We start from the raw sequence: 14,794 nt of genomic DNA, 5'->3' as shown, positions 1-14,794 counted from the left end.
ATAGGCAATCTGGGTACCCTGAAAAGACTTTTGGGAAACTGGTGGTTTATCACATCACTGCCACCATTTGGAACTACAAACTGTGACTCACCTGTTAATATCTTTTACCTGCTTTAACCTCTCAACTCTTACGTCCTTTTCTTAGCTAATAAACCTATAGTTACATTACTATAGAATTGGCTGCCAGTGTTGTCTTTGGTGTAAGATTTGGACTACCAATTGATCTGGGGTAAGTGACTAGTCTCTTGTGACTAGGAGCAACCAGATATAGTGTGATATGGGTTGGGGGGGGTGCAGGGTTGGGGCATGGACTTACCTCCTGCGGCTCCTGGTCAGCAGCGCAGCTGGGGTGCAGAGGCAGGCTTCCTGCCTGTCCTGGCACCGCAGACCACGCTGCACCCCGGAAGCAGCCAGCAGCATATCTGGCTCCTAGGCTGCAGCGCTCACCTGCAGGCACTGCCTCCCCTAGCTGGTGTTCGGGGCAAGGGCAGTGCTTGGAGCCCTGTGGCCCCCCCACCCAGGAGCCAGACGTGCTGCTGGCTGTTTCTGGCGCACAGCGCGGTGTCGGAACAGGCAGGGATTAGCCTGCCTTAGCCAGGCAGCACCGACGAACAGCCTGGTCAGCGGTGCTCACCAGAGCCGCCGGGACCCAGTGCCTTACATTACAGTGCGGGGTTGCAACCCCCAGTTTGAAAGCCACTGCGCTAAGGCATTTCAGTCACAGTGAGCGACAGCGCGCACCAGGGCCCTTTTTGGGGGTGGTCAGTGGCTGGTTTTTCTGCATCTTGGAGGTGGCCGCCCTAGCCCCAACCCCAGCGCCCCCAGCCTGACCTCAGGCCCGCACCCCGCTGGAGCTGGGCTGAGCACAGGCAGGGCCCTGGTGGCGCGAGCTCTGGCGAACTGGGTTCATCCAGGTCCGGTCCCGCCCCGCGCAGGCGCCCTCTGGTCCGCTCCTCGCTTTTCCCGACTCGCGCTTTCTCCAAGCCCAGAGACGAGGGGGCGGGGCTTGCGAGTGACACCAGCGGCAGCCAATGGGAGGAGCCTCGTGGACAGCGCCTCAGGTCCCGGTTTCTGTTTCCGGTGGCAAGAGGCGGGCGTTCGGCCTGTCTGCGCGAGGGGGGTGGCTGCGGTAGGTGGGCTGCAGATGCGGGTCGGGCTGGGGGGGGGTGAGAGGGAGCAGGGCGGTTGTGGGGAGGTGGCGCCCCGGGGAGCGGGAAGCAGGGCGGTGGCGGTGGCGGTTGGGGGGAGCGAACAGCCGGGCGGCAGGGCCGGATTAGCCTTTGCGGGCCCGGCGCCGAGCGCGGCGTGGGGAGGTCGGTCCCCAGAGCAAGGGGCCAGCCAGGGGCATTGGGGCCGGCCCCGCTCCACCCAGCCCAGTGCAAGGGCTCTGTATACAAACCGGCAGTTGCCAGATGCACACTGGCCTGCCCAGCCCTGTGCTGCCAGCGTGCCCCTTCCGCTCGGGGGTGGGCCCATGCCGTGCCACACAGCCCCGACTCCCCATGCCCAGCGTCCCCCAGAGCTGCTATGCTCAGCGCCCCCCGACAAACCCCCCACCACAAATGCACAGTGGCCTGCACACCACCAACCCTGCCCAGCACCTGCCTCATAGCCGCACCACTACTGCCCAATGCACTTCCCCACAGCCCACCACCACAACTACACAGCACCCCACTCAGACCTCCCCCCACTGTCCAGCATCCCAACACGCAGATCTCCCCCTCACCCCCCAAGACAGCCCCCACTGGCCAGCAGCCCCCCCCCACACACACCTCCAGAGACCCACTCCCTCATACCCTGCCCCCTGGCCACACTCACCGGCATCTGCCAGGTTGAGCTGGAAGCGTGGCCAGGGCCGGTCCAGTGCCAGGTGGGGAATCACTCCAGCCTCTCTGGAGTGGCACGATTAGTCAGGCCACGGTCTGCCCCAGCCCTGGCCAGACTCCCTCAGGACCCACTTGCCTGGAGATAGGATGACCATACATCCCCTTTTGGCTGGGACAGTTTCCTTTTTAAGCCCTGTCCTGGCCATCCTGACTTTTTTTGACAAATATCCGATATCCTAACTGATCTGTTCTGTTGTCTGTTAACAGCAACCACTGCCTGATGCCGCTACACAAGTACCCTCCGCGGATCTGGGAAGCTCTGAAACTGAAGCAGGGCATCTATGCCCGTCTGCCTGCTCATTATCTCAAATCACTACAGGATAATACACAGCCCACCCCAGTTCACTGGAAACCCCTTGGGGTGAAATATAAATTAAATCCCAAAACAGGCCAACGAGAGCGAGTGCAGGATGTTCCTATCCCAGTCTACTACCCCCCAGAGTCTCAGCAAGGGCTCTGGGGAGGAGAAGGCTGGATTTCTGGCTTTCGGTATGCTGGCAATGACAAAGTGAGTGAGTATGGAGTGTGTAGGCACGTTCTCATCTTATGGCTTCATTTGTCTGCTGAGTGACTGGACCAATGCTAGGAACAGGAAGCAAGTATGTACTGAGTGGCTGCCACCACCATACTCACTAGCACCAAAATCAGAAGGGAAAGAAAATCCTTCCCCCGTTCAGTAGCAGGGAGCTTTGGTGGCCGTTGCTGTAACTCTTACTCTTTTTTCTTCACCAGTAGTATCCAGGCTTCCAAGTTAGGGTTTATTGTCCCTCTTTCTCCCACCTGCTCTGATGAGAGCATCATATGAATTGTGGTCTACTATACTTTCATGTGTTACTCTTGAGAAATAATTCCTGTTTATGCAGTGTTGTAATGGGCTGTGTAACCGAGACCCAACCACCTGTGCAAGAGGAGCTGCTGCAGCCTTAATGTTGCCAAGGCTGCAGAGCTACAATACAGTAAGAGGAGAAGAGTGGTAGGAAGCAAAGTCATAGCTAAAGTCAGGCAGTGTGAGGAGTGATGAATTTAACCCCAAGTGGTTTAGAAAGGGGGCCATGCCTCCTGAAAGTCATTGCTTTTTACCTGGTGTTCTGCAGATAATTTTATGATAAGAAGCAGAGTTGGGGAGGGGCATGCCAAGGTCAATTCTGGCCATGAAGTTTGGAGGTATATTCCTAAGTGCTTAAGTAATGACCTTCCTGGTGACTAATAAACTTAATGTAAGTCACTTTATTTCCCCTTTTGTAAGGACATGGATCTTGTCTCCTATTTACATAGAGAGTTCTTGCCTTCGATGTATTTATTCAAGATGTGCTTTATGTAAAACCATATTTTCAGACCCGTAGACTGTCCTATAACTTGCAGGCCTGTTCCTCTGGCATTTGACTGTGTTAGCACAGATAAGAGACCTTGAGCACCAGCCTCTTAAGCTTAATCAGGAATAGAGTTAAACTTGTTCTGTCTAAAAATGTTATTTTCAGCTTGGCACCCTTCAGTAGTTTATAATATGAGACCAGATACTAGTCCAGGGGTTGGCAACCTTTCAGAAGTGCTGTGCCGAGTCTTCATTTATTCACTCTAATTTAAGGTTTCGCTTGCCAGTAATACATTTTAACGTTTTTAGAAGGTCTCTTTCTATAAGTCTATAATATAGAACTAAACTATTGTTGTATGTAAAGTAAATAAGGTTTAAAAATGTTTAAGAAGCTTCATTTAAAATTAAATTAAACTGCAGAGCCCCCCCCCTCCCCCGGACCAGTGGCCAGGACCCAGGCAGTGTGAGTGCCACTGAAAATCAGCACGAGTGCCATAGGTTGCCTACCCCTATACTAGTCTAAGTTGTTTCATTAAGGGTGATGCTTAAAGAATGTGTTTATGGTCTGTAAAAATGATACCTTATTACTTCACAGAACCTGCTACCTGTGCATATTTAGTCTTATCTGTTGACTTCACAGACCCAAACAAGTTCCTACTCCTGTTGGTACTGCAGTGCCAGTACAGCTCTGGAAGAGAACTGATGCCCACTCTTGTTTAGATGTGTGTCAGTTCTTCAAAAAGGGCCATATTTTTAAGTTTAATGTATCCACCCTACACACACCCACGTTATATATTATTTGAAAATTTATTTAAGATGAGGTATGATGTGGCGCTGTCAAGTGGGGCTGTAAGCCTGTAGGTAAGGTGAAACAGTGGTACCCAAAATGAGTGTAACTTTTTTCACAGTTCTGGAAACACTGCAACATGACTGACCACAGTTTTTCTGTTTAAATTAATTTCAGTACCTTAATGTCATGCTTATTGGTCAAAGCTAGCAAATGACAATGTATTAAAAGATTTTTATTGATATTGCATGGGCAATTTTTCCCCCCAGAAATGATGCTGTTTAGCATGTGGCAAAAATGGCAAATATAAACATATACTAACATGAAATGTTTTCACCTCACATGTTTTATATGTCAAAGTATATCACGTGATTATAATACTTTTCTATATTTCCAATTGAAATTTGCTGATCTGATCAGTCTCACACTGAAGGTTGCACAGCTCTAGCAGTAGATTACATGCCAATAGTTTGTGCTTCATAGTGGATAGATATAAATGTATGTTAATTCCTAATATGGTTCTCCATTTGTGAGCTTTTATACATACAGTGTAGCATCTAGTCTGCCTGGTAGATTTAAATTTGTACTTGCCTATGCAACTCCTCATTGAAATATTCTAGAAACTATTGTTTTAATTCAGTGACACTTATGCACAGGTCAGTGTTAGTGTTAGAGATGACAGCTTCATATTATGAATATCCAAAGGCTATGAGAGAAAGAAGTTACCTAACAAGAAGTAGTGAAGACAAAGTCCACAAACAAGTCCTTGCCTCTGCACTGAAGAAGGAAGAAGAGCATGTTACAACTCTTAACAACCATGTCAGCAACAATAAGACAAACACATTTTACCCTACATAGCATCCAGAAATGCTTATCAACATATCTGCCGAACTGCATGTCACATCAGATGTACAAGAGTCTCTACTGAAAATAGCAGGTGTTGGGGAAGAACAAATGGAGAGGTTTGAGAGAGATGCATGATTGCACTGCAATTTCTTATACATACACAGTTCTGCTTATGCTGTCAAACATGAGAATAGACTTAAAATCCACAGCCGGCTTCTGTCAGGCCTACATATGCCTTTGCGCCCAACAGTAATGATGTTGACTGGAAATGCCAGCAGTGCTATTACATTTCAATGATACCTGTACAAATCTGTTGTTAGACTTTGTTTAACCCTTTAGATCAGTGGTTCTTAACCTTTTTTCATGTGTGTCCCCTAAAAAATATTTCAAATGGAGGTGAAAACCCCTTTGGAAGTCTTAGACATAATCTGCAGACCCCCAGGGGTACGTGAACCACAGGTTGAGAATCACTGCTCTAGATTATAATTTCAAAGCATCACAACAACAAAGAAATCCAATTTTATGTCTTGAATTGATTCAGAGAGTCAAACTAACAGAAACAAATGCAAATATTTCAAAGTGGCCATTTTACCGTATTGATGGTGACATCACTATTTCTGTGGTAACGGCATCAATTCACAGCTTCACATTAGACCTCATCTTAAAGTAGACATAATAAGCTGTCAAATGATGTATGGGGACATATGTGTGTATAGAGAAAGTATACTAAGTCGACCAAATTGGTGGTGGCTGCTGGCCACTATTTGTGCAGCGTATTCAGAATTGTTGACTGAAGTCCAGTGTTAGGTTCTAGTGCTGGTGATGTGCAAATCAAAAAGAGCCCATCTTAACTATCAGATACCAGGGTAAGTGTTCAGGGGTGGCAGGTAGAACAAATATAATTTTACTTATCAGCTGGGCAGACTTGCTCTGGAATGACTGAGACCCAATACCCACAGACTTCTCCAGCAAACCCTTCATCCAGTTTTCAGTAAATCATACCTAGATTTAATTTATCAGAGGGGTAGCCGTGTTAGTCTGGATCTGTAAAAGCAGCAAAGAATCCTGTGGCACCTTATAGACTAACAGACGTTTTGCAGCATGAGCTTTCATGGGTGAATACCCACTTCGTCAGATGCAAGTCGCATCCGACGAAGTGGGTATTCACCCACGAAAGCTCATGCTGCAAAACGTCTGTTAGTCTATAAGGTGCCACAGGATTCTTTGCTAGATTTAATTTCTGACCCAGCTTGATTTTATTCTGTAGTTCCTGAAAGGCTCTAAGGGCCAGACCCTCCAGGGTATCAGGTGTCCGTCTCCCATTGAAATCAGGTGGTAGTTGAGTACCTAAATACCTTTTGAGAATCTAGAGCAACTTCTTGACACAGGAATAAATCCGCTGCACAGCAGAGCCGACAATCATTAGCATTGTGTTTGTCTAACCTAGGTGTGTGAAACCAAGGCTTCCACCGACAGCAACAGTGTGTCTACTTTCCTATGGTGTGATTAGGCTTCCTGCCTCAGGGCTAGTCTTTGGAGGTGCTGGGATGCCAAACAAGGCACTTTTTTGCATTTTGTAAGAGTTTGTCTGTTTCGTTCCAAGTAATCCCTTGGTGTGTCCTAGAATGACCCAACATTCTGGGTCTTGGAGCGGCATTGTAATGTCTCCAGCCTTGGATCAGGGCAAACCTGAGCTGAATGAAACCTGACAAACACTGACCAGCAAGGAGAAGTTGATGTGGGGGAGCAGGAGGAAGTCATTGGGTAGGGGGAGCACCCCAACTTAACTCAATTGTAGATCACAGCAGCTTGTCAGGAGATTAGTTTGCATAAAATGAAGTAGATTGCAATGGCTGTGAGAAGTACTTCCCAGCATGCAGTGTAGCCTGGCTGCCCAGTTTGCATGCTGGGTTTTGCTGTCCCCACATGCTGTATCTGTGGGTGGGCCCTATTTGTCCATTCCTGCCTTAGGGGCTCTGTGACAAAACATAGGCTCTCTACTGCCATGTCCAGTGTTTGTAGGTGCGATTGTATAGTCTCTTCTGAGTAATGTGGCCATTAACAGAGGGATGATTTATTCTTTGGGAATCTTGTTTATCCCTATTAGCTCTCAAACAGACTGAAGAAGACTTGGAAGCCACAGCTTTTTGAGCGGGAGTTATATAGTGAGATCCTTGACAAGAAATTGGCCATTACAGTCACCATGAGAACCCTGGACCTGATCGACGCAGCCTATGGATTGGATTTCTACATCCTCAAGGCAAGGCGCATGTGTTTCTGCTTTGCTGAGTTATGTGGGAGGGTAGGCCCCTGAACTTTTCCCAATGACGTCCACTTCAGCAGCTTGGCAGTTACCACAGTGCTGCACCCAAATCATGTAAGTGGAGCTGGTTGGAAGCACCCTAACCTTAATATGGCAATGCAGCCCTAAAGGTCCCAGCCTGCACTGCTCCATCTTGATTTTGGCATTAAATGCTAGGGTGGCTTTGACTGTATTCTAGACCTCTGTGACTCAGGGGCTACACTCTGACCACATCTCAGAGTGAGTTAAGTTCAGTGTAGATGCAAGAAGTCATTTCCAGCCTCGGGTGCTGTGCCTTGTCTGTCCTCAACCTTTTCTAGTGAGAGCTTCAACAACCTCCACAGGCAGATTATTCCACCAGCTAGTCACGCAGCTGTTTGCAGTATTTTCTTGGTGCCTAGTTTAAATTGCTTTCTGGTTGTTACTACAATGCTGCCTATAAAATAGCAGGCAGTACTGAGGAGTAGCCGCCAGTAGGTGGGGAAAGGAGGACTGACTGTTTAACTGATGTTATAGAAAAGTAATTTACAGTCTTCTGAATCCATCCATCAACATCAATCATCAAACTTTATTCCTTCAGACTCCAAAGGTTGATCTGTGTTCCAAGCTAGGGATGGATTTGAAACGAACAATGCTGCTACGGCTCGCTCGGAGGGACCCTAGCCTGCATCCAAATGATCCAGCAAAGAGAGAGGCTATCTATAACAAGTATCAGGTGGGTAGTTCACCTGTTTATTATCAGATCTGTACAGTGAAGCTTGTCTGTCCCTCCGAACTGGTCATGTTTGCTAGGCAGTGGGGTGATGAATAGTTCAAGAGTCTATTCTCAGGGTTAAAACTGGAGTGTAGAGTTGATTTCCCTTCCTCCCGCCCAATTCTATTATTTGGCCAGTTGTCATTTTACATGGGCTGTTTGCTGAGGGCACCTTTGATCAGTCAGAAGGGGAAAGGCTCACGTTTTTGGTGTTAGCCAGAAAGGCCTTGAAATGATCACTGGACATCTACCATCACCACTATGTTGACAGAGGGGCCATCTGAGCTGCTGCTGCAGTGAAGCCCTATCCGTGTGTGTGGGATACTGCTGATTAACATTTAATGCAGCTTACACATTGGAGATGCACGTGCTGAAGTAAGTCAGCACAGAGCCAGTGTTAACGTAATACAGGTCTGTTGCATCTTAGGCACATTTAACATGCACGATTTCAGCTTTACGCAGTCGGCAAAAACAAGAAAAAAACAAACAAAAAAAAGAGAAAAATAACAATTTAAATACTGTTTCTGTAGTGTGGGCAATTCTGCCCTCCATTACACTCAATGTAATTTTGACTATACGCGATTTTCGCTTTACGTGCTGACTGCGGAACGTAACCCCAGCGTAAGATGAGACAGACCTTTACCCAGTTCCCAAAGCTATTCTGACGTTCACTCTGCTGACCTAAGACAGAGCCTGGCAGTTTGTGTACAATACGAAACAAACCTATGTTTGCTAAATGGAAAAGAAGTAAGCTGGGGTGGATAAACTTCTTTGCTGGTCACCAGAAATGGAAAGTGCACATGCAAAATGCTCAATTCTTTTGACGGTGATTCTGTTCCAATTAGCTCCTCCTAGTTGCCTGAGTCAGTCCCACAGTCCTACTGGAGCTAGTCACTAACTTCCCCAGTAAAGATTGTACCGTTAACCCCTTTCTCTTGTCACACAGGAATTTGTGATCCCAGAAGAGGAGGCTGAGTGGGTTGGGCTGAGTTTGGAAGAAGCTGTAGAAAAGCAGCGGCTTCTAGAGAAGAAGGTGAGTTCTGAGTTATATGGGAACACAGCACCCACTGGCTGTGTATCCAGTTGCTTTACACAGAGCCCATGCAGTGCTCTCAGTAATGCTGTGCTCTGAGGTGGGCACCTCCGAAGCGCCGCGTTAATCAGCACAGCTAATGTGGACATGTTTTAACAGGAGATGTTTAATGTTGGAATGATTTCCTTGGGAGTGTTTGATAAAGAGTCAGTTACAACACACACACCTCAGACCCTATAATGGAAATGCTTTGGGTCTGCTGGCTTCTTTCTTTTCAGATGGAATCATTCCTCTGAGCCCCTTCTAGGTCACATCCATGCTGCTTAGGATATGTAGATATGACTGCAGGTTCCAGCTCTCCCCCTGCAGCCCTATCAACACCTCAGTTTCACTTGCTTTTCAGAAATACTAATCTGGAGCTTCTTAGTATTATGAGGTAAGGGTTGGGAGATCGCACAGGCAGCCACAATGCATCAGAAGAGAGAGTAGCTTCCAAGCTTCCCAGCAGCCTGCAGGGTGTTTGCCCCATACTCACCCCCAGTACTCCCATTCTCCCATCTGTTTGCAACCTCAGCAGTCAGAGAAAGACACAGCATGGTATGGCTAGTCGTTCCTGAGCTTCATGGAGGATGGGATTCCAGGCCACCAATTCCAGGGGCGGGGGGTGTCCTGTAGTAGCAGAGGAAGAAAGGACAGAGCATGGTAGGGTAGGCAGTAGAGGCCAAGGGCAATTATCAAAAGGCTTAGCAATCCTCATGTGGAATCATTGGTCTCTAGCCTTACCTGCATGAGTGTGGATGGATCAGTACTTGTGCTCTTCTGTGAACTTACTTTCTTTTTGAGACATCCTAAACAGATGAGACACAGCTGAGGAGGAGAGGGTGTTGCCAACACTTTGGAGGATAGAACTACAAGTCAGGGGGATCTTGATAAATTGGAGAACTGGGCTATAGATGACAAAATGAAATTCAACAAAGACAAATTTAAGGTGCTACTCTTAGAGAAGAAAAAACAAAAGCACAAATACAGAATGGAGGATAACTGGCCTGGCAGCACACAGCACTGCAGAGAAGGATCTGGGAGTTGTGGTGGATTGCAACCGCAACATGCATCAGCAATGCAATGCTGTTGCAAAACAAGCAAATGCAATTTTAGGTTACATTAATAGAGGCATAGCATGCAAGACATGGAAGGTGATAGTACCGCTCTACTGGAGTACTGTGTCCAGCTTTGGTCACCAATGTATAGAACGGATGTGGAGAAATGAAAGGGTCCAGAGGAGAGCAACAAAGGAACAAAGACTGAAGGAACTGTGTGTGTTTAGTTTGGAAAAGAGGAAACTAAGGGGAGACATGATAGCAGTCTTCAGATACTTGAATGGGTGTCCTCTCTTGCCTCAGAGGGCAGGACAAGAGATAATGGGTTCAAACTACAGCATAGCAGATTTAGATTAAATCTCAGGAAAAACTTCCTAACTGTAAGAACAGCAGGACAATGGAACAGAGCTGCCTAGGGAGGTTGTGGAAGCTCCTTCACTGGAGGTTTTCAAAAGACTGGAGAGTCATCTGTCTTGAGTGGTTTAGACACAACAAGTCCTAGATCTTGGCAGGGGATTAGAGTAGATAATCTTTGTGTCCCTTCTGACCCTATGGTTCCTATGATTCTATAAACTGGTGCCCAGTCTCTGAGTGGCTTCAACACCTAGCAAAGCCTGCAGTGCTTTCTGGGATCAGGGAGTTGGATTTTTTTTTTCTCTACCCATGTAGTGATTGGCTGAAACCCTGTAGCAGCATCACACTTCATGACGCCAGTGACTGCAAATGACTACTGTGTTATTTATGATAAATAACTAGAGGGGTGAGATTTGTTGCATCTGTGGGCCAAGCTGCACACCCAATGAGAGGGCAGCATGTTCCTGCAGCCTGCGATGTGTGGGCAGCAGGTGGAGAGCCAGTCATTTTTATGCCTGCAGCTGTTTGGCTGGGGGAAGGAGATGTGTAGGGAGTGATGTGGATGGGTAATGGGGAGCAGGGATGGGGAGCCTGCAATAGATACTTCTAGTCCCTGCACTCAGAGCTGCTTTGATTTTACCTTTACCTGCCTCCAATCTCTTCCCACTTGACTGTAGAAGTTCACACAGCTCCCTCACTAGAATCCTTATGCCCCCCCAGCATTTGGCTGAGAATCACCACCCACCCTCCAGGGCCCCCCTTCTTCCAGAGTCAATATTTGTGCTGTGGAGCTGATAAACGCAGGGTTCATTATAAACAGTCTGCTCCCTGCCCCCTCTTCTGGGTCCTTATCTTTCCTCCCCATCACCACTTCCTTCCTTCCCCCCGAGCTCCCTGCTTGCCTCATTATCACCCCCACTCCCTTCCAGCTACACTGCCCCCTCCCCTTCAGGTGCCTGCTTTGACCTCCACATCTTCACTTCCCTCCAGGTTAGTGGTCCCCAAACTGGGGCATGGCCACATAAGGGGGCATGGAGGAATGTTCAGGTGGGTGCATGACGGGGCCTGGGCCAGCCCCAATGTGAAGGCGGGGAGGGAGCGCCCCCCAGCTGCAGCTCTGCTCTCATTCCCTCTCTGCCCCCAGGCCAGCTGTGCCTGTACCCCCAGCTTCGCTGTCAGTCCAAGCTGCTCTGCTGAACCAACTGTGCAGTAATGGGGGGGACACGGACAGATTCCATTACTGGTCCGGGCAGGCACAACAGAGCACCACTGCTCCAGGTCTCTGCTTCCCCTCACCACACACCCCTGCAACTCCAAAGTACCTTTTTACTCCTTAGTCTCTTTCCCTCTTCCTCGCTGCTCCCCCATTGCTATTTTTTTCTCCTGTTTGACACCCTGAGTGCCTTATCTCCCAATCTGTTAAACTCCTCTGGAGCTTTGGCAGAGGTGAGATGGTCAGGGTGTTATGCTGGAAGTTAATGGCTGCCGTCATTTGGTCTTTAAATCTCTACAATTACAAGCCTTGTTAAAGCTGCTAGATGTGCTAAGCAGATATGAGGGGCTCTGTGCCCCCCATTTCCCCTTTCCGGTTTTCTGATTTCCCCCAAAATCAATAGGATTCTGCCTGTACATGGGTAGAATGTTCCCTGAAATTTTGGAATTGATCAGATGTGATATTCCAAAGTTACAACTTTACTTCCAGATCAACAGTCACATGCCATCAAGATGAGAGCGCAGGGTCCTGCTTCGCTCAGCCAGTAAAATGATCCAGCCCCTCCAGTATATGGCCATCTGCTGTCCTGGCTGAAATTGCTTGACATGTACAGCTGAATGGAGGGACTGGTCCGTTTTCACCATCCCTTCAGGATTCTAAGTACCACAGCCCAGTCCCCACTTGCCCAGCCTCTTCCCAGGTTCCTGTCTGGTCTCAGTCCTGCCCAGACCTCTGCCTATTTTCCTTGCCCTTCTTAGGGTCATTTCACTCTCAGCGAGGTGATAGTGACCAAAGTTCTATTCAGAGGAAATGGCAAAGTGCTCAGTAGAACGCCATGAGATGTTGTGCATCACTTTCTACCCTATGTGCTTATGGCAGAGCATTTCGCAGGTTCAGAGTTGTGTGTGTGAGAGAGAAGACTGGGTGATTTTTCCCAGGGTACATTACTTTACACTTACTTCCATTGGTCACTGTGGCCCGGGGGTGCCTGAGGTAGCCCTCACTGGAAATGCCAAGGTCAGGGCAGGCTGCAAAAGGGAGAGCAGATACTCCCCAAACTGGTGGTTAATTCTGAAGTTAAGCTCATCACCAGTCACAAACTCTGCTTCCTATCTCCCACACTGATTATCAACAAGCAAACAAAGAAATCATACAGCTTCCTTTATTGCATGCCGGTTTTCTGGCTCTCAATCAGCACGTAGGTCCAGTACAGTGAGAAGTTATTTTAAACTCTGCTCACAAATACAAAAATGTGGCTGACCCTTTGGGGTTAGAGGAACGTCACCAGGTCAGTATAGGTTTGGATCTTACCCAAAATACCAGGCTGCCAGCCAATCCTTTAGTGTCTAAAACTAAAGATTTATTATAAAGAAAAAGGAAAGAACAAGAAGGGAGATGTTAAATGGTAAAACAGTCACATACATACAAAGACTTTAAAGTCCATATATCAGGTCCTTAGCAGTAGTGGTGAGTTTGCTGGCTTGAAAGTTCCTCAGGAACACATCCACAGCTGGATGGGTCATTCGGTCCTTTGTTCAGAGCTTCAGTTTGTAGCAAAGTTCCTCCAGAGGTAAGAAGCAGGATTGAAGACAAAATGGAGAAGATGCAGCTGCCTTTTATAGCCTTTTGCCATGTGGCCTGTGTTTCCTTTGTTTCAAACACAAGCTGCCCAGCACATGGCTTGGAGGCCTTAGCATTCTGTCCCTAGGCATGCCCCTGCCTATGGATTACAAGGTGTATCTGCCTTCTCTCAATGAGTCAGTTGTACAGCTGATGGTCCTCAGTGGGCCATCAAGCAGGCTAGGCAGAGCTGATGCCCAAACTGTCTGGGGGGTGTCACCCAGAATCATAGCACAAGTTTTGAAATACAGACATACATATCTATAACCCATAATACAACGGTGACACAAACATAAACAAGATTATCATATTTGGCAAATTATAACATTTTTGCAGATACCTTACATGTGCCATATCTGGCACAACTCATTACAGTATTACAATATCGATATTCAGAATATCCTTAAGTGTCCCCCAGATTCCACACAGCATCACAGTCACCATGCTGCCTTTTCCTCCTAAACTATTCAGGAGCGAAGCCGTATCCTTCCGTGGGAGAGAGGGGAAGGGCTTGGGAAAACATCCCCAGGGTGAGCTGCAGGTTAGTGACTAGAGATAAGTCTTGGTGCCGTAGTACAGATAGAGAGAAGCAGCGTGAGTAAAAGGTAAGGACTAAAACACCCATTAACGATTGTTCATGGTTTAAATAGCACAATGGCCGTTGCACACTTTAACCATTCCCTCTTCCTGTTGCTGCTCAGGTTCAGTCTCTCATTAACCCGTTCTCTCTCTCTCAGGACCCTACTCCTCTTTTTAAAGTGTACGTGGAAGAGCTGGTGCAGCAGCTCACAGAGCAGTCGCTCTCTGAAGCAGCAGAAGTGAAGAAAACCTAGCTAGGAACAGCTTCCTGTCACAGCCTGGAGTGTGCGGCCTTCCAGGACTATTGATTTCAGCAGGCCTCCCTCTGCCTCCTGAGTCACTCGTGCGGCAGAGAAAGTTGGGCTGTTGAAGAGTTGGATCCAGAGTGATCATGGCTGCTACTGCACTCTAGCAATAATATAGTGGCACAAAGTGAAGTCTAAATTCAGAAAGAAAATGGCCCCTTTTGGTCAGGGGAAGGACTTACCCCCATTGCTTCCCATCATGCGCCTGTTATACTGACCAGAGTGACCGCCATCTGCCTCTGCAAATAATTCCCTTTGGGTCTTGAACTGGGAGCTGATTCAGATGCTTTGAACTGGATTCCTGATGTACAATGAAATGTGCTTATTCAGAGCATCAATAAATATCTTTGCATCTGATAACCCTAATGCTGACTGGCGTTATTTGGTCTGTAGCACAGAATGAAAGCTTTAGGGATGAAGCAACTTAGGAGTTCAGGTCGCTTGCCCCAGCTTATATAGAAGAGCCAACTATTTAGCATCTGAGATTCTGGGCTCCAAAATAATGACCAATGCACGTATATGCCAGCAGGTGGAGCCGTGTTCTCAGCCTGGGTGGACTGTATCTGTTTGTTACTGCTACACCATAACTCTGCTTCCATCAGAGTTCAGTTCAATACAAGCTTTAGGTCTTTATTTTGTAAAAATCTAATTGAAATGGCTAAAACCAAACACTAGAATAAAGTGTGAGAGCTGTTTGAAGCGTTCA

The 14,794-nt window shown here is 47.5% G+C and overlaps 1 protein-coding gene across 1 annotated transcript; it reads left to right on the top strand.

Moving 5' to 3' along the window:
• Positions 1-998: 998 nt before the first annotated feature.
• On the top strand, positions 999-14,454 carry MRPL28 (mitochondrial ribosomal protein L28). The gene is made up of 6 exons (XM_044981060.1): positions 999-1,129; positions 2,094-2,394; positions 6,939-7,091; positions 7,714-7,848; positions 8,834-8,920; positions 13,942-14,454. Exons 1-6 carry the CDS (start codon positions 1,032-1,034, stop codon positions 14,035-14,037), a joined length of 870 nt encoding a protein of 289 aa, XP_044836995.1. The 5' UTR covers positions 999-1,031; the 3' UTR covers positions 14,038-14,454.
• The last annotated feature ends 340 nt before the right edge of the window (positions 14,455-14,794 follow it).

This window comes from Mauremys mutica, chromosome 11, assembly GCF_020497125.1.
Source record: "Mauremys mutica isolate MM-2020 ecotype Southern chromosome 11, ASM2049712v1, whole genome shotgun sequence".
In the NCBI taxonomy this organism is placed as follows: domain Eukaryota; kingdom Metazoa; phylum Chordata; order Testudines; family Geoemydidae; genus Mauremys; species Mauremys mutica.
Note: the sequence above shows the minus strand (reverse complement) of the source record. Positions and strands in the feature narration are given on the sequence as shown.